This window comes from Calypte anna, chromosome 1 (genome assembly GCF_003957555.1).
Source record: "Calypte anna isolate BGI_N300 chromosome 1, bCalAnn1_v1.p, whole genome shotgun sequence".
In the NCBI taxonomy this organism is placed as follows: Eukaryota; Metazoa; Chordata; class Aves; order Apodiformes; family Trochilidae; genus Calypte; species Calypte anna.
In genome coordinates, this window is record NC_044244.1 from 88,924,220 (window position 1) to 88,949,222 (window position 25,003).

Below are 25,003 nucleotides of genomic sequence, written 5' to 3' on the forward strand. Positions count from 1 at the left end.
TTCCTAATTACACCTCTCCTGTAATTAACACCCACCCCACCCTCTCTATCCCCCACCTCCTTCCTGCAGCACAGAAGAAATTGTATCATAGTTGCATTCTTACAGTAACTTCTCACAGTTCTAACATTTTAATAAAGCCTGTTAAGTAAAATCAAATCTTGTTCTCTATTTGACTTACTGTTGGTCCAGGGAGACCAGCACACAGAGGCTAAAATGACACATGCCTGATAGTACTGCCACAGAAGTCCCTCTTGAGTAAACTAGACTCTGGCTGCAGAGTAGGAAAAATAAAAAGTGAGATGGAAAAACAACCACCCACACCTTTGATAACCAGAGGTCAGCACAAGTACCATTTGCTCCTATTGTAAACATGTATTTTATGTAATCACTCATTGTATCAGCAGAAAGCCAAGAAACCTCTCCTGTTTTTACAAGTCACTGCCATAGGCATCTTCATCTGATAATCTTCTTATCCAAATTCTCCCAGGCAGTACATGTTTTTCCTCCATAAACCACCATTTTTTTCCCTAAACAACAAATGAAGAAGGCAATGCAGATACACTTCTTAAACACATATTACCAATGCTGAAAAAGAATTTCAAAGTGAGGAAGGACAGAAAATTTGAGGAATTATTCTCATAGATACTGATACACACCTACTAGTTAAAAGTGTATATGCCACCTTATGACTATTTTCCAAGTTGAATTAACTTGTAGACCCTATGCTATAAGAACATATGATGTATGCATTTCTGTCATAGCTTGCTGTTGCAGTGGTGCAAAGCAGCTTGGAATACTCCCTAAGAAAAGCAGAAGCGCTTGGAAGTTTTAGACAAACATAGGTAGATTTACCAAACATAAAATAAAAGCTACAATAACAGGCTATGAAGGGTAAATGCTGAAACACCACAATATTTAGAATTAATTGTTACAACCCACCTGTGCCTCTATTTTGATGATTCAGATAAAGTTTTTAATTTAAAAAGAAAGAAAAACCACTTTTCAGCCCTATCACACCATTTTACAAGCTTCATTTGGAAACTTTTTTTTTTCCCCTGGTGAAGAGCCTCCTTTTGGAACTCTGTAATTTATAGGCATTCTTCTAACACTCAGCTTTTGACTTAACCCTGCACAAACTACTCCACACTTTTTAATAGGTATTTTGCCCACAGATCACAGCAAGGAAACCTGCTGAAGAAAAAGCTCCTTCACACCTTTTCATATTTAAATACAAAGATTTAAAACACACACACAGAATTCAAAGAGCCTCCTTGAGAGTTTTTCATCTTAGACACTAGGGAAGTTCTCATAGCCTTACCAAGGATCAGGTGCCAAAAAAATTAACATCTCAACACTGTAAATCATAACCTCTAGTGATTCACAGCTTGATACCAGACTCCCGAGACCAAGTGCATATTGAAAGAATAGCACACAACTTACAAAGGAAAAATGTAAGCTCTACGGTGGAAAGCTCTAATTTAGACACACAAACCCAGATCTGCCATGTTTTCAGCACAGCATTCTGAGCTGTAATGATCCATCATGAGAAAAAGCAACATCAAAACAAAAAGACTTGGTCATATTTGTTAACTTACATAGGCCTTTTCTCAGACTTTTTGCAGCCTTTGCCCTAAAAGTAATATTTCCTTAAGTAATATGCCTTAAGTAATATTTCTTACATCAGAACTCAATTTTTGCAACAGGAATTTGGATTCTAATACTAGGCCGTAAAATTGCTCTATTTTATAATTGGATTTGAAAGTTTAACCTGGCTCTGTCTGGAAGCAAAAGATAGACTAATGGAACAAAAGTGAGATTCTTTACAAAAGAACACCAGTTCCTATTCAGTACTTCGATAAAAAGACTCTAGTATATTTTAGAGTAACTTAACCACTAGTATTTAGAAGATTCTTCAAGCACATGCAACTATTCAACTAGCAGCACTATTGCTCCATGTGTTACTCACTGTGAATATCTTTGGGAATGGTGGTAAATTCCCAAAATTGGGGGAGAACGGAAAAGGGAGAGGGAGAGATTACCATCAGGACTATCTCACCCTCAAGTATAAGCAGCTTGTTCATTTCATTCTTTGTGCCTTCCCACGATAGGCCAGCTACATGTAAGTTACTTTGAGGACTTAATGAAGAAAAGTCTTTACCTTCTGTGAAGTAACAATGAAACCGAGAGGATTCTTGGAGGTTCTTCAAAACAATGCATATGTGAAAGAATGATGACATTTAATTGCACTGCCATGCAGCTGGGGGTTTGGTTTAGGGGTTTTGGTTTTTTTATAATGCTAACAGTATCCCTGGAAGGTCAAGTATTTCATGTAACTAGAAGAGAAGGAGAGATTTCATGTTAAAACATATAGCAAAGTAAGGTGAATAAATGTAAAGTAAAAAGGAAGCTCCTTTAGCATTGAAAAGCAAACAAAGACTAGCTTCTTCCAAGTTAGCCTAACATAAGCTAAATTATTATGGTGCAAAGTTATTTTACTATAATGCAATAGTATTCCTCCCCATAAATGCTGACACAAACTGCTCTGTTTTTACTATCAGATTAAGTCATGGATTTTTTTTTTAAATGGAAGACTGTAGCAGCACAAAATGACACCATTAATACATCAGTTGTCTTGCTTTTAGCTGCAGTTTAGCAATGCATTTATTTTGAGAAGGAAAATTCACACACATTAAAATCATTTTTATTTTTCTGCATTTTGACACCAAAAGTGAATGCCTTATGTTACAACTTTCTATAGGATGGACACAAGTTTAGCTATTTGGATTACTCAAAAAAGCAGATTAAAAGGAAAATACCCCACATTAATCTTAACAGAAAAAAACTATAGCTTTGCTACCAATAACCATGTTTGTCCCAAAGTTCCCAGAAAGTTTCCCCACACTTAGACTAATTATTGTACCTAGAGTAAAAATATACTATTAACTATGCTCTCAGCTTCTTATAAGTAGCACTTTAAGAGTAAGTAGTATGATTTATTGCGATTTTGTACCAAGCAATGAGACTGAACTGCTGCGGATTTAAAGCACAAGAAAATGTGTACATTCACTTCAAAAATTGTTGCTTATCACTCTTCATTGGTAGTAAAGTCAGCTGCCTGCTCATCTAAGTTACACAATATAGAGTGTTTCAGCATGCTTTCACTGAGAAAAATAATTCAACTGCATAAAAGTAGTAAATCTCACCTTAGAAGATGAAACTAGCATTAAATGTAGCAATGCCCTCGTCATACAAGAATAAAACTTCATCTGGAATTTTCACACTTTGAGAAACTTCTCTACATGAATATTCAAAGATAATCACAAAAAGCTGTGTTGGAAAAACCTCGCTTTAAAAAAAAAAAAAAAACAAAAAACCAAGACCAGAACTGAAGTCAGAATTTAGACTACTTCAGGTAACCCTGACCCAAAAAAAGTTTGTGTAGCAAATGATATTGATGCAATCTTTATTTTTCACGCATATTACTAATAAATAAGTTTCTCTAAAACATCTCTTGCCAATTAGATCTGTATTCAGCTCCTACAACACTGTAAGCACTAAAATGAAAGGATACATTTAAGTGATGTTACACTTAAACTAGTGTGATACTAAGACTTACAGAAATGCAAACAGGTTTACAGTTACATTTACTAAAAAGTTACAGTAATCTACAGAAAAGGTTGTACTCTCCCTGCATCCCAATATATCAAATTCAGTTACATTGTTACTAAAAAAAAAAATCATACAAAAATGCATCTCCCTGTATCACCTGTGTTAAAATCCTCCTCCACATTAATCTAGAGATAAAAGTACAACTTCTTTTCTGTACAAAGGAAGATTTAAGAACACAGCTTCACATTTTACTACATTTTTGCCCTTCTCAGCTTCCAAGTTCTTGCAAAATCAAATACACAGTTTCTCAAAAATGAATTTAAAGGATGTCCACGTTAAAAAAATAAAGCCTACAAAAAGTTCAAAGATCTAAAAAATGTTACTCCTATGGCAAAATAACCTCCCACTAGTCCAAAGTCCAGAAAGTTACTGATGTCCATTTAATATTATCTTGCTTCATTTATCCAATTTATCAGGTTCCAATCACATTACATGTAAGAAGTCCTTGAGCCGATGAGAGGGCAGAAGAGTTCTCTACAATTAAAAACAGGAGATCAGATCAGGTGTGCCTTTCAGAAAGATACTCATTTGGCACCATCTTGAGAGACAATACTCATGTATTTAGAGAAAGGATTTCCTTGATTAGTTTCCATAGACTGATAAACCAAAAACAAGAAGACTGAAACAACAACAAAGAGAAGAATTTTTATCCACAGGGGAATGGAGCGTTCTTTTTTTGCTGGTGGTTTCTGTGACTTGATGTCAGTTGAGGTACCATATTTTGGAGCATATTTAGAGAAACTTTCGTCCATTATGAAGTCACTGTGTTCTATAGGCCGGCTAGCAGCTCCTTTGATTGGTCTACGGCAGCTAGCACTGTTAATTAGAAAAAATACAAGAAAATTTTGCATATTTAAAAGAACAATCTAAGGTGCACAGCAAGGTTTTAGTATAAAGAACCAGAAATTATTTCTAGCAAATGCAGTGTCTGAAATATCTACTTCAGATTCTAACTTGTCTATCATTATTTTTAAAGTTAATCATTCAGTGTTCAAACACCTCTTAAAAAAAACCTTAAAAGACAGTTTACTTCACCTTATCCCCATAGTCAGTGCATCATAACTGGCAATGAAAATATAAGAAATGTCTGTCTCCACTTGCATCCTTAATGGTCACTTATACAGTCCCACTGAGACTTCTAAACCAGATTGTCCCTGGCTGTTAATATATCTAGTTTTGTGAAGCCAGAAGACAAAGCAGTAAATATTCAAAACACACATGCCTTGCCAAGTCCTCATTTAAAAGAGGTACACATGCATGACTTTTATTTCAAAAAAGTTGCATAGATTTAACTAGACTGACAGACCTCAAAGCATGAGAGAAGAAAGCTGTGTGATGCCATAGCAGTAGTAACTGGTACCATGCATTCTCCTATGGCTAAGACTTTACACAATTGCAATTTAAATTGAAGCTGTAATTAACATGTTGGACACAGGAGTGGATTTTGTATCTTAACATAGGGAAACTTTTTCTCATGTTCTCTAAACAGCATAAAGGTTTGTGAATTCCCTAATTATCTAGGGGTTGTTTCAATTTTTGGTTAAATACAAAGTTGCAAAGCAAAACTTGATACCCCTTCCTAGAGGCCATCCTTATTCATTCTAGGAGTAAGCTTTGACTACAACAGGATTACTAGTTCAAGAAAAAAAAAATACAGTATTTGAAAAGTCTTAACTTCTAAAAGTAAAGCTCTAATGTATGTTGGGAGGTCTTAACAGTAGGCCTAAAGCAGTAGCAAATAGCCAAAATCTTACATATTCTGATCCATAGCCACCAAGAGGTGTTTGCCACTTCCAGCATCAAGAAGTTTCAATGACAATTCCTACTGCAGTACTACTCTGTTCTCCCACCCCCAATTCTATTAAACAAGTCTGCTTTGGCTAACAAAACTGCATACATAGTACAGAAGAGTGGTAATCTCAGCAATCGTTGATTCAGAATGCAATAACTATTCCTCAGAAATCTACTTATATAATCTAAAGTACATCTCATCTTAAATAGGAATACAAAGATCCTAGATATACGCTCCCATAAACTTTAGTAATACCTAATTCCTGTAGGTGTTGATACTTCGTAAGGGAACATTTCCTTAAGAATATCCCTTTCTACTCTTGGTTCTTCTGCAGGGTTTCTCTCCAGCACCTAGAAAACAGAAAACAATTACAGGCCTACAAGACCACAAAACAAAATGCTCCTGCATAGCTATCTCCATGACCACAACCATGTGCAAATTGTAAGAATGAATGAATCACCCTGTGACAATCAAGAAGTTTCCTTGCATTTTAAAAGACAGTTTAACCTTTGTTACTGGCAGCTGTCTGGTCACTTTTGGTGTCTTAAAGCATTCAGTGCCTTCCTCAGTTTCCTTTAAGATAATGAAAACATTGTATAAATACAATACACCTGCCAGCCAACGATGTAGATGATTTAAAAAAAAAACATCCATCACTATCACCTCTATCATGGCTGTGTTGAGCAGATCACAGGGTTGGTTGTGGCCAACATGATTAAAAAAGAACCGATGTGGGTAATTTATCTCTTCTTGCTGTAACAAACAATGCCACGATATAGGAGAATACTAATTGAAAAAAACAAGCAATTTGAAATAGAATGTCAAATTGTCCCACAGCTATTTGAGAACTCAATCTACATTCCAGTCACATTATAAACAAAGCAGCCCATTTCATAAATCCCAGATCCACTGGTAAGAGTAGGCTTCACAAAAGTTTCACCTATAGTAACTACATGAATGCAATCTAAATTCAGCCAAGTATTATTTGTAATAAAATTCCATATTATTACCATATTAATACAACTACATTTACTTGCATGTGCTTTAGAAAGTCCTCCAAGAGGTAAATAATTTTGACAAACTGTACAGGGTAACAGTAAAAGAATAGCTTTCTTTCTTAAGATATGCCAGGAATCTACACATTCTTTTTAAATTCAGGCTTTTGGTCTGAAGTAATGCCATTATTACCTAAATAAAGGCATGCCATGGTTTTTCAGGATAGGCTGATTTACATTATCAAAGATAGATGACCTAATTCTGCTCTCTTTGAGCTATTCAAAGAATTTAAAAAAAAATAATTTTATGTTTTGTTCAGAAAAATTACAGCACAAGGAGAAGTAATACACCAAAACACAGCTGGTTTAGGAAAAAAAAACAGAGAAGTATTTCCACACACACCCAAATCTGAAAGGGGAAGATAAAATTATAGTTTATATTCTCCCTTTTGTACCACATGACCACATTATTTTATTTTGACTAATGCAACCTGGGCAATGTCTTTTACCTCCTCTGTAGGAAGGAGTAAGCACTAAGGAATAAGCACACACACAAGAATCTTGTTCACAGAGAGTAAGCAATAGCAATCTAAGTTATAATTTATTTACTTCAGCTGTCATCAGTGGTTTCTTTGGTGTTCTTCTGGGCATGTCTGAGAGTTCACTGATTGACAGTGTAGGAGCTGCATGCTTGACATTTCCAGGCACCCTATTGACAACCTGCCGAGATTCAAAATTGTTCAAACTCAGAATCAACCAAAATAAAAATAAAAAAATTAAAAAAAAGGGGGAGGGAGGGGAGAACATAATCAAACAATAAAGCTCTTATATGCACTGAATATATGCATGTTAGGAGTTAATTTATGGAGGTTATGCAAGGCATACTCTGAAGTAAGCACAGTAAACACATTGCTTATCATTCCAAGTAGTTTCTTTTAAGCTGTTTAGAAGAATAAAAGCTATTTAGTTCACACGAAAAGCCAAACTTAAAAGCAGGTAATCTGCACGTACTTAAATTATGAAGAAGTCTAAGCTTTTCAAGTTTTTCTTCTCAACCCTCCCACAGAAAGGATATTATAGGAGACCTAGGCATCTACCTAGTCCCATCTCAAAGCGTACAGCATTAGGTACTAACACAGATACTGAATATGTGGTTTCAATGACTACAGAAGAGTCTTACTTTCCTTCATACAGTCTTATCTGTTCAAAACAGAATGATTCTGTTGGTAAAGATATGTTACAGAAAAATACCTCTTGTATGACTTAAACATATTTACTAAGCATATTTACTAGGGTCTCGTTGCTTGCAGTCAATATAGTGTCAGCTATGGGAGTACTCTCTGATATTACAGCATCATCTACAGGCAACTGTGCTGTAGCTTCCACCTGTTTGTTTAAAACAAACAAAAGAAAACAATTGAATAAAATAGCCACTGGGACTCCAACAGTGAGAAAAAAAGCTTGTCTATTATAATAAGCCTCTCATCACCCTTTTCCTTGGTGTTCTTCTTGATACTCTTGTAGACTCCCTAGAAAATGCCTGCAGAGGTCCACTTTTTGAAGATCCACTTGTCCAGACAGTCTCAGTAACTTCATCTTGAGAATAGGTCTATTCAAGCATCAAAACATATGATCAAATACATGAAAGCCAGATCTCAGCACTGGATACTCATAACCAAAAGCCAGAATAGCATGTGTACTCCAAAAGCAGCGTGTCTACAATCAGAAACACCCAAACTGTGGATCCTAATACATTCAAAATTTACCAGCTAACTAGATTAGTAGTATTGACCACAATACTTATGTTAGAGCACATTGTTCAAGTACACTACATAATGCCCAACAGTAAAAATTCATTATGTGCTCACAGCAAGAGAGTGAACTTTACAATTAGTTACATAAAGTCAGACAGCAGGTATGTCAGCTTTCAGGCCCCACTACGTTACCTGCCTACACACACACACACACAAAAATAATCTATGAACATAAGCAAAAAGCATCACCTTGCTCTCTACCCAGATCAGATCTATTCTTTTTCAAGCAGAGATGGGAATAGTTTAGGCACAGCCACCTTCAACAGAAACTCATATCCAGCCACCAGGGACAGGAGGAGATGTTTTATAAACTTAAGTTTTCATATACAATGATGAAACAATTTTCACATGACAGTAGGTTTAAACAATCAAGCATAACACAGATCTTTACATATCTAAGAAACAATATCAAGTGCCAAACTTTTATAACCATTAACAATCACGGAGCAACTCTCTATGCTTTATTGCAAGTTTTATGCTCACAGAAAAAAAAACCTCTTCTCAAAACTAATTCTAAATACAGAGGAAAAGGGTCAGATGAAGTCCTGTTTCTTCTAGATTATATATAAGACTTAGGGTTTTATTTGGTTAAGTTTAAAAAGAAATACTTTGTTAAAACTGTAATCTTTGTATATATATGCCTCATGCATTGATGTATTACCAAGTTTTTGGAAGAACAACACTTTGTGCTGATGGAAAGTATACAGACTATTGTAACTGTCAATTACAGCTCTAACAGCAGAAATAATTTCCAGTATTAGCCCTGAAACAAAATGTTAATGACCAGTATTAGCCCTGAAACAAAATGTTAAAAGAGCAGGCTGGAAAGTATTTACCATGAGGGGAAAAAAAAAAAAAAAATCTAACAATGTTACTCCAGAGAAACTGGAAGCTGAGCTGTTTCAACACTCAATCTAAATTCTGTGTTACAGCTCATACCTATCCAGCAGAGGGAGCATGTGTTTTGCTTTGCTTCACAGTCACTGAAATACTTCGAAAACCAAATTATCTATATTTATGCACAGACATACGTCCAAACAGATTAAGATGTAGCTGCAGATCTGAGCCTAGGTCTCCAATATTCTTTTCAATTTAAACAGACTTCTGATGAAAAAAATTCCCAACCTTTCACGTATACATACTTTAGACACTGTATTCTCTTCCCTATTATGAGAATTCTTGCTTGGAAGAACCTTAAATCACTGTTCCCACTTCACCCCCACTAATTTCAGGGTAGTTCCCCTCAGAAACTCCCTTCAGTCAAGAAAGCAGCAAGGCAATTCTTATTCTACTAATGGAGAGCTCCTCTGCCCCAGGTGGACTGATTAGGATCTAGGTGTTTTTTAATGAAAAGTTTGAAGTACTTTAATAAGTAACTGCCTCTCCTTAAGTTTCTCAGATACTTGTCCATCACGTGGCTTAGGTGCCAAGTTACAATTTTTTTCTTGCATGGAAAGTCTACCAAAACACATGATCTGCTGTGTAAGACACACCCAGAGTTCAAGAGAGCACATTCAACAGACAGAAAATTAAAAGAAATAAAAAAACAATAGTTATCCTCATTGTCAACTGAGCAGGCCTTGTCTGCTTATCCCACAGATATCTCAACTAAATAAACTGTAATAAATTGTTTAGGTACACCAACACACTCTAAACACACTCAGCTAAAATTTTTTGTTCTTGGGGTTGGAGTTCTGGGTGTGTTTTTTTGTTTCTTTTGTTTTGTTTTTTGTTTGTTTCTTTGCTTTCTAAACACAGCAGCCAGGAGTTGAATGGTTAAAAGTCTGACTGAATAGAAAGAGTTCCTGAAGAATGACATTCTCAAATTAGATCATTTTTTGTTTAATCAAATTATACTCCTTTTATTAACTACTGATAATAAAATATGCAACTTGCAAAAGATTGCCTCTATAGTGTGCATGCAGAAGATTGCAAGACAAAACACAGTAATGATCTGGTGTTGTTACAATGAAATTGGATGAGAAAAACTGAGTAAACACTCATCACTTGCAAAACACATCCAAAATATATCATCCTTATTTTCATTCTGTAAGTGGGTCCCTGGAGACTAGAAAGCTTTGCTTCTTGACAGCTGATTTAAATACCTGCATTACATTGAGTATGTCACAGATTTCTGGGTGAATGGTGGTTCATAAAAAAGAATCTTTAAGATACAAGAAACTCAAGATTCAGATGCCCATTTTAAAGGCCATTATGAGAAGAAGTTGTCTGACTAAATTAACAAATGTTTTGTGTGTTGTACTGTGGTTTTGATTTTGCAGAATTGAAATATGCCTAGTTTATCCCTCAAAAATCCAATTAAAAATAAGCAGTAGTATTTCAAGATTTCCATAGCCATGTTGTATTACCCAAATTCACACAGCAGTGTGTTACCTGATTCAAGAGGCATCCATAGCTAATGTTTGTGTACGTACACACCACTTAAATAGGAAGAACTGGGCATTTACAATACTATAAAGAAGTGAGAGAAGCCACTGATCTGGTAAAATAAATAAAGCTATTAACAGGTCAGATTGAGTGACTGAGTATTTTCTATACCAATTCTTTATGGCAGCACAATTCCACTGCTTGTTGGTCTGATGAATACCACTGTAAAGATCCCAAGTAACCTAACCTGGGGAACAGGGTATTTAGTGACACTCACATCACAAGGACAGATCAGCCACCAACTACCAAACCCAGTATTTATAGCCAGCAGTTTAAAACACTGAGGTATTTCTATGAAGTCTTCCTTTCACTAAGACAACAAAACTAATGTTATTTATAAACAAGTGGTACACAAAGCAAGATCTAAGCATCTTATTTTTCTTGTTAGAAGTTTTCCAGTTAATTGATATCTACTCGAGTGCTGCTGCTACAACGATAGTTGAGGAAAAAAAGTTGCATAGATAGCTAGCACATGTGTGTACACAAATGCATATTATATATATATATCTCAAAATAGGCATAATACAGAAGTTCATCACTTCGTGTATTCTAGTCACAAAACAGAGGTATTTAAAATATGAACTTGTCTACAGATATCTACAGATATCAAACCAGAGGTAAATACAATGTACGTATTTAAAAACATTTCTAAAACCAAAAAATAAAAAAAATTGAGAAACTGCTTCTTTTGTTGAATCAAGTTGTTTATAAACATCCAACAGGATGACATCAGCACATATGACTTAAAAACCTGTCAGGTTTCCAAACTAAACATGTTAAGGTTGCCTGTTACTTTTCTCTACCAGTTACTATAGCAGCTGGCAAATCAGACAAACAGTTTCGAGCAGACCATAATTTTGAAGGTTATAAGGCTAAAATCAGTAGCTATGGTTAATTCAGAAAATTTTCATGCATTATTAGGACAGGCTTTTTGAAAGAACTTTTAAAAAACAGCATAGTTCACGTAGGCAAATGTGATTCTGTTAGAAGTAGCAAGATGTTTAGAGAGCACATCACCTGAAGTTAGTAGCCACTAAATTCAACATACCTGGTTGTGTTCAACAACTCTTCTTTGTTTGGGTGCTACTGGAGTCTTTGTCCTGGTTTTCAATGGTTCTCTCTTCTCAAGCCTCAGCTCAGTCTTCGGATCTGTAACTGAATAATATATATTTTTTATATATTTTAATATAGCTAGTTTCTATAACACTACTGGTTGTTCTACCAGTTTAAATCAATTGACTTAATTTTTGATATAAGCTTGTTATTAAAATTGCAAAAACCACATCCAAGACCACCTCAAACTAACTCCATAAGGAGCAAAGCATAAAAGGGATTAAGTCATACATAAGGCATTAAAAAAAAGTACACAAGTTTTCATTATCAAACATGTATACACTATCACACAATAAATAACTACCATAAGCACTGTAAGACAAAAACTGCACTTAAAGATGAAGAACACTGGAACACTTCATATGCAGTTCTCCCACACATCTGATTTACAGGTTCCAATCTGAGGAAAATGCATAGAAGTAGTAAAAGGCTTCCTTTCCCAGAACAAGCTCTTGAATCTCTGTGCTAATATGATCTGCATGATCAAGTACATGACTCCCGTGGTCAATAGCAGTATCTCAAAGCCTCACAACAGCAAGATCACACTCTCTTTAGATAATTCTACTGCAACTATTACTGGTGTACAATTGTAACAGTTCACATGCAAGTTCCCCTTAAGTCTTACCTTCTTCATTGTCACTGTACTGGTCAGAATCATTACTTCCATTCTGTCGTGTATTCTCAGCAGTTGAAGAAATTGCTGGAAGAGGCTCAGGTGCCTTCAGTTCTTGTCCCTGCTCCATCAGTTTCAGCAGTTTTTTCTCATAAAGTTTCCTAGTAGTTGCTATAACAAGGAAGAATAAATGCTAAAGGTACTGTTTTCATCTTTCCTGATTTGACTCATAGAACTTGATTGATACATACTCCTTGGGAATTCCTGAACTTCATTTTCTTTACTTTTAATCCATCTGTACAACCAAAAGCATACACCCATAGGCATAGAACTCTAAGTCTTCTAACTTTCTGGTTTTCTGGAATTGTTAAGATAAACCTAGACCTGATAGTATATTGAAAGTTACTAGCATTTGTCTTTGGAAAGGGAACTTAGATGTTTTCTTTCATATGCTGCCATTTCATCGAGATGAAATTGATACTGCAAGTGTAACACTTTTCATGCAGATTCCTTTATACCCTGGCATAAACACACCTTTTCCCTTAGATTAACCTTTGCCCTGTTCCCAAATTCAGTCCATTAAGCATCAAGTCATGTAAGTAAGCAGGAACAGCAAAACTTCTGTTTGCTGCATCTAGCCATGAAGTTGGCTTGCTTCATCTAAGAGGACAGTTGTTTAAAACTAAAAAGTATCAAGTCTAATGTACTTCCAGTCAGGACCCTGCTGTCAAGTGACCAGTGCCTGAGCTGTTAGCTGCAGAAACGTCTAACCTTAGATGACTTCAGATAAGGGGAAACCACCCGTAAAAGGGAAACCACCCTTAAAAAGAAGTGATAAACTCACAGGAAACAGAATTCATCTCCTATAAGAATTAAGGCATTTACTTAAAACGATATTGAAACACCTTCCTATAGGTATTTGAATTTTTTTCAGAAACTTGAGTCCTATCCAATAGGAATAAGTTGAATAGGAATGCATACATTAAAAGCTAGCAGAAAATATTATGGATAAAATTTCGAATATACACAGGACTCCAGACTACCACTGGCACTTCTATCCTCCCAGGACCTCAAGAACATTCCACAGAAGGCTAGGCACACTACAGACACACGTTTTTGTTTTAAGAGTTATGAAATCAAAGTCCCTTGCCATTAGGCTGCACAATCTGAAAGGAAAGGAGCTTTGATTCAACACCACAGATCATTGCTCAGGCAGGAGATTAAGCTGCGGTCATGACTTTTCCTGCCATAGGTTAGTATGCATGATAGAATGTTAGGCTCAAGGGGACAGAAAAAAAAAATAATTAAAAAAATCTGCAAACAAAAACATTACTGCACAATGCAGTGAATAGGAAATGCTCTAGGGAAGTTCCAAGTTCTCATTCTGCTCTCAATGCTATTAGCTTATTATGCAAGATGTATTTTCTATTTAAGCAGGCCTCAGATCACAACCTCTGCATCAGAAGACCCAATTACCCCAGCACTGAACTTTAACTAATAGTTACACAGCTTCAGAACAGCAACTGGAACATCTCCAGGTGGCCTAGAGCACAAGAGGAACAAACTGTGGACTTGCCTACACAGCAATGCTTCAATTTTCTCGAAGTGTGCAGTTCAATGAAAGTATCTTAAGTGGGAAGTAGGATTGCAACAGTATTAGTACTGAACTTAATAAGCAACTGTATCAGAGAAGCTTAGAGCACTCAGAACTGAGGTTTAGTAAGAAGTATGTTGAACAGATGAGTATTTGCTCATTCCATTGACCTACCTACAATTGGGCCGGGATTTATTCCATACTTCAGAAGCTGCTCTTGAAGATCTTCATTACTCAACTCTGTTACATCTAGGTCATCCTTTTCCTCTGGCCTGGGTTTGTCTGTTTTCTTTGTGGCTTTCTGTAAGTGTGCAAGAGCAAAAGTAGAGTGTTTCCAATTAATAGAGAATACATAATTTTCTTCTACAGAAAGAGAAGGATATATGACAGTCACAGAATCACAGCAAGTTAGGGGGTGGAAGGGACTTCAAAAGATCATCAAGTCCAACCCCCCTGCCAGAGCAGGGTCACCTACAGCAGGTAACACAGGAACATATCCAGGTGGGTAATTGAATATCTCCAGGGGAGACTCCACAACCTCCTTTAACAGCCTGTTCCAGTGCCCTGTCACCCTGACAGTGAAAAAGTTCTTCCTTATATTTGTGGAACTGCCTATGCTCAAGCTTGTACCTGTTGCCCCTTGACCTATCATTGGACATAACTGAGAAGAGCAAAGTCCTACACATCCAAAATCAGAAAAAGTAATTCTACACACACACACCCCCTCCCATTAAACCCTATGTGAAACACTTTCAAACATTTACACCTATTTGACAAACATGCATGACTTTCCTACATATATAAGGAAATACCCATTACAAGCCTTCTTTACAGTAAAGGAAAACAAAAATAAAATCCACACTCCCTCAGCCAAGTTCCCCAAATCCCCATTCCCACTTATCCTATTGTTTTCTGTAAGATTACATGATGTCAAAATGAATGAAGGAAACAAAGCTGGAAACACACTCAAATTTTCAAAATCCTGCCTGTCTCCTTAGGCCTCTGCTAGTGTAGCTCTAACCCTTAAACCAAATCCAGCAACACTACTCCAACAGCTGGCAACACACCACCAGCACATATAGATGGTTATCAAAGTAATCTGCCAAGATGCTACTCCTATATTACAAGCTTCCACTACAGCCTGCGTGATCATAACATCTGTTCAACATGGGAAGCCTTTGTTACTAAATAAGCATTTCAAACTCCAAGATCTGCAAAAGTGAGCAAGTGAGACTGAAAAAATATGCTGAGAATCAGCTTGCGAAGAAAGATCTTAATACTGCTTTGAAACAAATCCTATTTCTATCTCAAGGTTGTAGGATATAAACATATACAACTTCTATACTTAGAATTTTTCTCAGCCTGGTTGCCCAGAGGGCCTGCCTGGGCTTTTGATGCTTACCAAAGACTAAACTTCCAAATACAAATATACTATAACACTCAGTCAAAATTAAGAGGTTATGGGGTAATTTTTCCTTATTTTATTTAGTAAGATAGCACCAAAAGGCTAAGATGACTGATGTGAACCAACAGTACCTAGCTAGCCCACTAATGCCAGTTCAATATTGGTTTCCATGCAAGCTTGGTCTTGCTTCAAGTGTCTTGGTATTTTTAAAGCTTAACAAGGACTGTATAAGGATTTCCTCAATCTAAATGACTCCCTAATTAAATCAGATTTTCCTCCCACTCCTGAATTGTTAAAAACCCAGAAAAATGAACTTAAAAATAGCTGCTGAAAAGCACTACAATCTCCAAGAGCCCATGTTATTTTTTTATTCTAAGAAATAAACTTCAAGCAGTCTAAAGAAGGTATGGTCACTAAAATGGAAGATCTGACTAATGACAGGTCTACAAATCACTTTTTCTAATCATCCCTACCACATAAAAATCTAATTAATTTTTGAAGCAGCTGAGCCCACTTATCTAGTACCTAAAAAACAACCAACCTGCAGCTATAAGACACTTCAATTTACTTTTGAATGTGTTGATCATGACACTATTTCAAGTTAAATATCACATTAACAAGAATTTCTTACTTGGTGCATTTTTTTTCTGGACTACTGAACTGTCCAAACAATGGAGAAGCATTCCAAAATACACACTGGGTTTTCTTGTTGGAATCTGTTTAGACTATTGACAGCTCTAATGTTTATACACATCACCAGGCAGATTAACTAAGATGCTGCTTCCATGTTTCAGAAGAACTGAACCAACTACCATGGTGCAAGAAATCAACATGCCAGTGCCACTTAAATTATATATTTCTGCCTTTTAAAGAGACTATAACAATATACACAAGAACTACTCAGCACTCTTAGATGTTTTACAGGAATCTTAACTACCAGAAATCAAGCTGCAACTAACAAGTTATAGTCCTCTAATGCAAGTAAACTCACATATAGTATCTTCGGCTTTTATTTTTTCTTTCACCATTGCATTTTTTCCTGCAGTGTTGCCATACATAGAGCCCATTAGACTACTCTGTTGCAGCAGAGAAAAAGGGCAGGGAGGGGATGAAAAGTTGAAGGCAATCTGTCTTTCTCAATAATATGGCCAGATAAATTGATTACCTTGTGTTCTGTGAAGTCTTTCAACTTTTACTTTCAAATACCTATTCTCTTTAAAGCAGAAGCAAAATACTTCACTTATGCAAGAATAAAGCTTACATTTAATCATTCCCTGGACTTTGAGATCAGTCCCTAGAAGCATAAGGCAGGAGAGAAGATATTTCTCTCTACCATGACTGTTGTATTACAGCATTAATCTCAGCAACATTAGGTTTAATTGCCACTACTATTATAGTAGAAAAAAATCACTACACATTCTGTGCACCATCACAACTTATCCATCACAGGTTTTGACCCTGTGAGATGGGTCAGAAGAGCTAGGTTTAACATTTATTACAAAATTAAAATAAAAAACAAAAAACAAACAAACAAAAACACAAAACCAAAACAAACCTGTTTTCCTGGTCTGCTGACCATTAGTAAAATTAAAGTTGTCTTATTGTGATGCAGACAGGTGAAGTGCTTAAAATGAAATTGTGGTGAATACCAGAATTCACAGAAGTAAGGTGATGCATCTGACCACTTCACACATAATGTAAAAATTCACTGAAAGTCTACACCCAGACAGATAAATCCTTATCTCATTATCTTCAAAATTTCATCTAGAGCTATCAGCATTTTAAAAAATTTCTAGTCATTCCTATTTTCTAGAAAATTGTCTAGAAAACAGAAGATGAAAGACAGTCTGTTTATTTCACTTTAAAGAGTTGCTCACACCAAGGAGATGGGAATTTGATAGTGGCTCAGTCTCAAACTGAGGCCCCAACCCTTCAAACAAGTCCTATAGGGAACTGTAGGCATAGGGCTCCTACACAGCCTTCTCAGTACTAGGGCCACAGGAAAACACAAGCAGAAGAATTTTATGTTCTCAGTGTGTTATCTTTCCATAGCAAAAAGCTTTCACCTTCTTTCACTACTGAGAAGAGCAGAAAGATGAAAGTGATGAGAATTCAGACCTGGCAGCTCTCACCTCATCTTCAGCATTCCTGCTGAATTTAAATCCAACAGCCACAGACAAACTTTATGGCTACCTTTACTAGAACGAGCACTAATGCACCAAACACAAGCATAACATTTTGAAGAAGCCACGAAATAACATAACGGACAGCTATTGGACATCAACAGAAGCAGCATTTTTAAATCCAAAGTTAAATGGCATCTGCATTAGGATATTCAAGGACTTTAATCCCAAGCAGGTGCAGTTTGATCACCAGGAGCAGAAAGGTCCAGGAGTACTTCACTATTTCTCTGAATTAGATTAAGACAGGCTAAGAAAGCCCAAGTGCCACTGCAGTTCTCCAGTTTGCGCCTCTGTATTTCACAGTACGAGTCTATTATTGAGACTTGGTATGTGCAGTTCCTTATCTTCCCTTCCCCTAAGCAATAATACAGAGGTCTCTATTCCCCCTGTACTTTTTATTCTAGCATACACAAACATTTCCTGCAATAATTTTTTTTTTTGAAAACCAAGTCCTATTGAACTTTCGAACCTCAAACGCCTCCAGATAATATTTAACAAAAGCTACGGTACAGACAAAATAAACAATGGAAAGAAAATCAGGCAGCAGTAATTCAGATACTGATAGACTCAACTTCAAAAATTCTCTGCCTTTAACCTTCATAAGGACAAACTTAAAATTTCCAAGCCTGTGTGGTTAAAAGTCATAAATTATAAAATTCATATTTAGTAACAATTAAAATTTCAAGTTATCAAGGAGTACTTAACCCTTCCACTCCTTCCTTCCCCAAGACACTAAATTCCATGTTACTCAGTAAAGGGAACGTATCCACTCTCAAACCAGAGGAATGCTGCATAACAGAGTTGCTTCCAAAGAACCCAACTGAAAGAGTAAAAATTCACAGCAACAAAAAACCAATCAAGAAACAAAACTAACAGATGGTGTCATGGCTTAATCTGAATGCTGACCTGGAGATCTGGCTTGTGTTTGTGCACCTGCTGAACAACAGACATGCACTGCTAGAAAAATACTTTAAGAAGATTATTTTATTTAATTATAACCACTGTTATTACACAAGCACTCCTAACAAGCATGTCTTCCTAGCTGGCAAGTCTGGAACTGCAGAAAGTCCAAATGTGCAGAAGAGCATGGCAGGACTTCTCACTGCAGTGGGAAATTCCCCAGCCACCTCACCCGTGCTGCCAAAAGCTGTCACTCAGTCAGCAAATTAGTGCCATTTAAAAGGCAGTTAAATCTGTGTTCTGAATCAAATCTGTACAGCACATCATAATTATAAGATACAGCTTCAAAGGAAACACTGACTAGATTCTCTTCCTTTACTGAATAGTGTATATGCTTTACATTCTCTCACCTGCCTGAGCATGCAGTTTCACCTTCCACAATCCTAACCTTCATGAAACTACCAGTTTTACTATCACCTGCCCTTTTCCAGTAGAGAAGGGGTTAAAACCCTACAGTTAGCTCAGCTACAGATATGATCACTACCACACCAATGTGACCTTAAAGAGCTGAAGCTAGCTCTTAATTTACTTGGCTTCTTGAATAAAAGAAAAATAAATACGAAACGAAAACATCTTTTCCTGGTAGTTTTCTTCTATGAACTTTCAAATAGGTCTTTCAGGTCCAGATGCTCTCATTAAATCTTCATTAACAGAAGTCAGGAGACACCTGACTGATCTTTTTTCAAATCACCACTTCAAAGGTCAAAAATATCACTCAGTGCTTTATAAGTTATTTCAGGACATGAAATGCATCAATAAGCTAAATCATAAAAACCTATACATGATGAGCTCTGAATAGGTCCTGTCTGGCAACAGAGTCAAGATGGTATTTTTGGTATGTGCTTTAAAACAATGTTCCTAGAGAGGCAAAAATGCCATTCTATACTTATCCTTTGAGCTATGTGCACTCGCTAGGAGTGGGAGCATCCAGATACAGATGGTTCCCCCCCCAGCAAAAAGGGTGTCTTACATACCAGTCACTGTCCTCACATACCACTATGACAAACAAGCTTTGAAAAAGAAAGAAGAGTTGTCAAAAATATAAGTACAGCTGAAGAAGCTAGGTCCTCCAGACAACAATATTAGACAGAGGCCCAAAGCAGCACAATTTTAAAAGCTTTTACTCTCCTGGCAAGAGTATATAGCCAAAGTGAGTAGTGTTTCCCCCCCCCCCCCTCTCTCTCTCTCTCTCTCTCACACACACACACACACAAACAAAATTTAAGTACATCTAGAGAAGCAGACATAGTTCAGTGATACTTAGAAATATTTTTAAAAGTGCTTTCCTGTTAAATATTTGGGCCAACAATTTTCATTTTATTCTGAATTTTATGTATTTGACAGCATTTTAAGTTATCTTCTGCAGAGCTCTGTATTTTATGTGACAGAAGGGGGTTTTCTGCATCTTACAAAGTATAAATATGCTGTCTGAATTTCACTGAGGGGAAGGAAGATCTTACTACTACATAAAATAGATGAGTTTTTAACTTTATGTGCCAAACAAATTATGATAACTGCCTGAAGAGTTTGTTGTTCCAAAGCACCATGGTCTCCGGGCCTGAGAACAATGTGATCATAACAAAGTTTTGATCTGCTCATACACGCATCTTAATCTCCTATATGCTCGTGTATCAGAACAAAAAAAAAAAAAAAAAAAAAAAAAAAGGTAAAAATAAGCACCCATGAATTTAAGTGAAACAGCATGACACCTGTCTCACAATACACCAGCTTTACATCACTACTATGTTAAGATTTTCATTCATTGTGAGAGAGGTATAGGTTGGATACAGTATTGATAGAGTTGTGCCAGAAGAAAAGACATCTCTAGTGGAATGAAAGCTATGGGGGTTTTGTCTTGTTGCTGGACAGCTCTTATCAATCAATAATGTACACCTAAATACATTATCAAATGCCCAGAACTTGGTTAAAAAAAGAGCACTGAAACGACTGTGTAGACATATTAAAATCACTAATGCCTACAGCAGTGTCAAAACATTAACTGTCGGTATCAGGAGTCCCGGTACAGCGTTACTGCCTTTTCCATGACAGCGACACGGATAACCAGAACGCCTTTTCCACCCTCAGAGCCGCCCATCGGCATCCCTGATCCCGCAGACCGACACAGGCACCTCCAGCAGCACCACAGCCGCTGCCCCCCTCACCCCCACCCCCCCGCGCTCCCAGCAGCGCCCCCTGCCGCCCAACACTCGCACACTCAGAACCCCGCCAGCAGAGCCGCACGCGCCCCACCGCGCGGAGAGGAGCAGCGCGCGCACACAGCTGGAGGCAGCCTCGGGGGGAAGGGGGAGGGAGGGGGTGAAACGCTGAGCGCTTCCGAAAGGGAAACGCCGGGGGAGACGCAGCGGGATAGGGGGTGTGTGAGGGGGAAGGCTCAGCGAGCAGTAAAGCCCTCCAGTGACAGACAAGTCAGGACCACCCTTCCCCAGGCCCGCATGGCATCCCGATTACAATCAATTTTTCCACACTAAAAGCCGCATTAAAGATAGTGTCTCGTACCTCTTTGACAGCCTATGGCCATATAGTGCGGACAGCCTGCTTTCTGACTGTGATCCAAATCCTTGCAGAGGGCTTGAGCAACACAGAATTGCTCACCCGGGGCACTAGGGCTTCAACAGGCAGGTACACACAAAGTTTAGCTCAAACTTGCTCCGAGAGTGATTCCAGCACTTTACAACCTCTCCCTCCGTGCCTCCAGCACTCACTCATTCATTCATCCTAGCAGTGGGAGTGAGTCTCCACTCCCAAATCAGTTTGTTTGGGTTTTCGTTTGTCATTGCTAGCGGGTTTTTTTTTTTAAGGATTGTAGAATATTAAGCTGTAGCTAAAGAAATACCAAAAAGGAATAGCATAAAGAACAGTGAGACAGAACCCTCCAAAATACAAACTCGTGTAAGTGCTTTTTTTTTTTTTCCACAAGTTAATACTAGCCTTGACTGAGTCACCTGGACTGGAGACTTTTGCAATTTTCAAATGAAGCAGTATTCAAATGTTTAGAGAGATACAGGAAACAGAACAGAGCAGCTCAAATTCTTTAACTCCATAGAAGATACTTTCACAATACAGTCAAGTACTCTGCTGCTCTAGAAACAGAGTAGTTGATTGCTTAAGTCTGAAACATCTGGTTTACACACACTTCCCCCCCCACCCCCACAATGTACATAAACCAATACTACAATTTCTAAGACTCGTAACACACGTAAAACCAGAACTAAGAAAGCACTGCAATTTTGTTACTCACATCTCCACCAAACAACAGAAAAGAGCCATGTTATCAAGTATTTTTATTTCCTCATGGACCCAGTGCAACCTGCTTTTTTTGTCCTTTAAATATACACATAAAAGCCAGCACCTAGACAAAACAATGAACTTACACAGAGGAGTGCAAGATAGAAGATACTGAATCCACCTTTTTTTTCCAAACCTACAAAGTAACTTACAGGAAATACTGGATTCCTTTCTTCTATTCCTCCTTCCCATTATGCCTTGTATTCACAGCTTCCTCTCTTTGCCCCTTGTTTCTAGTTTTATCTCTTACAGAGGTTTGACTGCTTCCTCTCAACCTTAGTGAGATATTTCACTTTGCTTCCATACCAGACCCACTCCCAGGGATCTCAGACTTCCTTCACTCCACCTGTTCCTTCCAACTGTCTTAAGGACAAGTCACTCTACAGAGCTGTAGGTTATGATGATACACTGCTCTGATATGAGCACAGAAGGCTAGCAGAAATAGCACAGAGCTTTCCAGACATAGTTACCTTACTTGTAACAGTATGACCCATTCTGTAAACATCAAAAAACTCAACCCATAATTGTTTAAAGTTAAGTACTGTGGGAGGGAAAGGAAAAATCAGATCTAGGAACTACAGTAGTCATGAGACTGTTCCTTCTCCTACAAGCATAAACACGTTTGATTCACGCTTATCCTATTTTACTCAAAAGCACCTTACAATGCTACAGGCAGGCTATCCTAAGTCAAAGAAGTATCTATCTCACTACAAGGTTTATCATGTCAATGCTAGTTAAGTACTGAAACCAGGCAGATGTTAAAAAGAAGTAAATAATCTGGTTAGTGACCTCTTCCCATTTTACTTGTTGTTTTCAGTTTCCTAAGTCAAGAACTACTTATTGGGTTGGGTTTTTTTTTTAATTAAAGCATGAAAGACCTCCCAAGGAATCTCTTTCTCTGCACTCTCTTTACAAATAAGCTTTGAAAGATAATAGTTAAGAAATAATTGAAAATATCTTGTACTTGAAATATCAGACAACTCCAGTAGTGGGTGGCCATCGTACAAGCCTTTACATGACAGGACGCAGCTGAGAATTATGAATTAAAAGATTGCTTTCTCCAAATATCGAAAATTACAGCTCACTTATTAAGAGTTGAAAAAAAAAAAAATCTTATTTTCCCGAAGGGAAAAAGTCCAAATAGCTGCCCTCTTTTATTTTTACACGGTAAGAGAAAGCACATCTAAGAAAGCAAGCAATTTTGGCTCAACTGAACATGCAGCAAAGTCAGTAACTTTGCTATAAAACATACACGTAGAGCTACGAGAGAGACAGCTACATTAAGCAGACCCTCTTTACACTACACAGTCCACCTCATTAAACAAGCTGTTCCTTTACGGCATCATCCTTTCATTTGGAGGTATTTACACTGAGTAGCGTTGTTTCAGTACAGCTGAGAAAGCGGATAGGAGGGAAGCTTCTGTACAAAGTTAAGTTGCAGCCTCGTGCAGAGTTTCTCTTGCTTTATTCCGCCAACACTTAAGTAGTTTACTTATGAGACTATCAAACTAGAGGCTTCCCAAATGTAAAGTCGGAGGGTGAGAGGGAGGCGCGGGCTTTCTCCCCCTCCACACGCGGCCGCGCTACCCCTTCCCGGCTGGAGTGGCCCCCCCGGGGTCAAGCCCCTCCGGACCCGCCGCCACCGAGAAGCGCATATGCGAAGTACCGAATGCTCGGCACGAACACCGCGGCTTTGAGTTCGCTTTTCGCAGCGGGGCGGCCTCCAGGCAGGGTGCCCCTACCCCTTCCCCCCAGGCAGGGGGGCCCGTCCCCGCCAGGCACTTTTCCACTCACCGGAGTCAGGCCGCGGATCAAATAAGGCAAGGCGGAGCTGTCCGCGGCCCCACGAGGGAACACAAGCAGGGAGCCGCGGCGCTCCACTGCAGTCCCTAAGCCGCGGCCGTCAGGCGGGGGCGGTCGCACCCATTCGGGCGGGAAAGCGGGCCCGAGGCCGCCGGGAAGCAGCGGGAGCGCCGAAGAGGGGCGGTGGTACTCACCCGCCCGGAGGCAGCGCCGCGGTTCCTGGCGCCGAGCGGTGTAGGCTCCCGTTCCTCGTCGCTGGAGAAGTCGGGCTGTGCGACGGCAGCGGGCGGGTTGCGGGCGGTGAGGTGCTGCAGGTAGAGCTGCACATACACGTCCTTGCGCTGCTCGCCGCCCGGCAGGCTCACATTGTTAGCGATCAGCTCGCTCTTCAGCTTCTCCTTGGTCAGCACCGACGGATCCGCTAGGAACTCGGGCATGGTCGCCGGCCGCCGCAGCCGCCCTCCCGGGAGAGGCACCAACAAAGCGGGGGAGAAGGGGCGGGGGGGGGGAAGGGGGAGAAGGAGGAGGAGGAAGCTTCGCCTGCCCCGCGCCTAAGACCCAGCTCCTCAGCAGGCGGGCGCACACAACCGAGCGCTTCTCCCAGCCAGCAATAAGCCGCGCCCCGATTGGCGGGGAGGAGAAGGAAGCGGGCCAACTATTGGCTGCCGGGCGGGAAAGGGGAGAGGCGCGCGGGACCCACCAGCGTTAGTGCTTTGCGCGAGGGATAGTAACGCAGTTTAAATTCAGCTCAGGCGGGAGAGGCGAGGGGGGTGGGGGCGTCGGGGCGTCGCTGCCTCAGGCGGTGGCAGCCAACACCCCCGCCCAGCCCCCTTCTGCCGCGGCGGGCCCCTCACTGCAGTGCTGCTCCCTTCGACACTACTGCCAGCGTCTTCCCGCCTCCCGTTCTGGCGATCAGGAGGCGGCAGGCAGTTTTCCGCCGGCGGGAAAAGGGGTGGGAGCGCCCCGCTAAGGTGGAGGTTCGGGCCCGGCGTCGGGTGCGTGTGGGTGTCGGTTAAAGAGGTCGCTGCTGTGACCCGCTGTGATCCCTGTGACCTGCGGTGACACCTGTCACCGGCACTGTCCCCGCCGCGGCTCTCCAGGCACCGGCTCCCCTGGCGCGATCGGCTCGCAGAGTTCGCTGCGGGCGCTTTTTCAGTTCGCTCGAGCAACCGCCCCGCGAGTCGCCTCAGGAGGTTCCTCACAGGGTAACCGGACCCGCCAGCCCAGTGCTGAACTTCATGTAGCTCTGTAGCGACCGGGGTTCTGAGGAAACCCACCCGGGAAATTAGTAACTCATCTGCCAGTGTA

At 39.2% G+C, this 25,003-nt stretch overlaps 1 protein-coding gene across 7 annotated transcripts; it reads right to left on the bottom strand.

The window, feature by feature from the left end:
* Positions 1–2,630: 2,630 nt before the first annotated feature.
* TMPO (thymopoietin) lies at positions 2,631–24,326 on the bottom strand. 7 transcript variants are annotated; one of them, XM_030452878.1, is made up of 11 exons: positions 23,890–24,326; positions 14,213–14,339; positions 12,457–12,615; positions 11,767–11,867; positions 7,946–8,065; positions 7,747–7,842; positions 7,066–7,176; positions 6,125–6,214; positions 5,969–6,034; positions 5,717–5,811; positions 2,631–4,485 (listed from the first exon to the last, which is right to left on the bottom strand). In XM_030452878.1, exons 1-11 carry the CDS (start codon positions 24,130–24,132, stop codon positions 4,194–4,196), a joined length of 1,500 nt encoding a protein of 499 aa, XP_030308738.1. In that variant the 5' UTR covers positions 24,133–24,326; the 3' UTR covers positions 2,631–4,193. The 7 variants fall into 7 exon arrangements, with proteins under 7 accessions (XP_030308738.1, XP_030308729.1, XP_030308750.1 ...); XM_030452869.1 differs by having other exon boundaries at positions 11,767–11,873; positions 23,890–24,325; XM_030452890.1 differs by lacking the exon at positions 7,747–7,842 and having other exon boundaries at positions 11,767–11,873; positions 23,890–24,324.
* Positions 24,327–25,003: the final 677 nt, after the last annotated feature.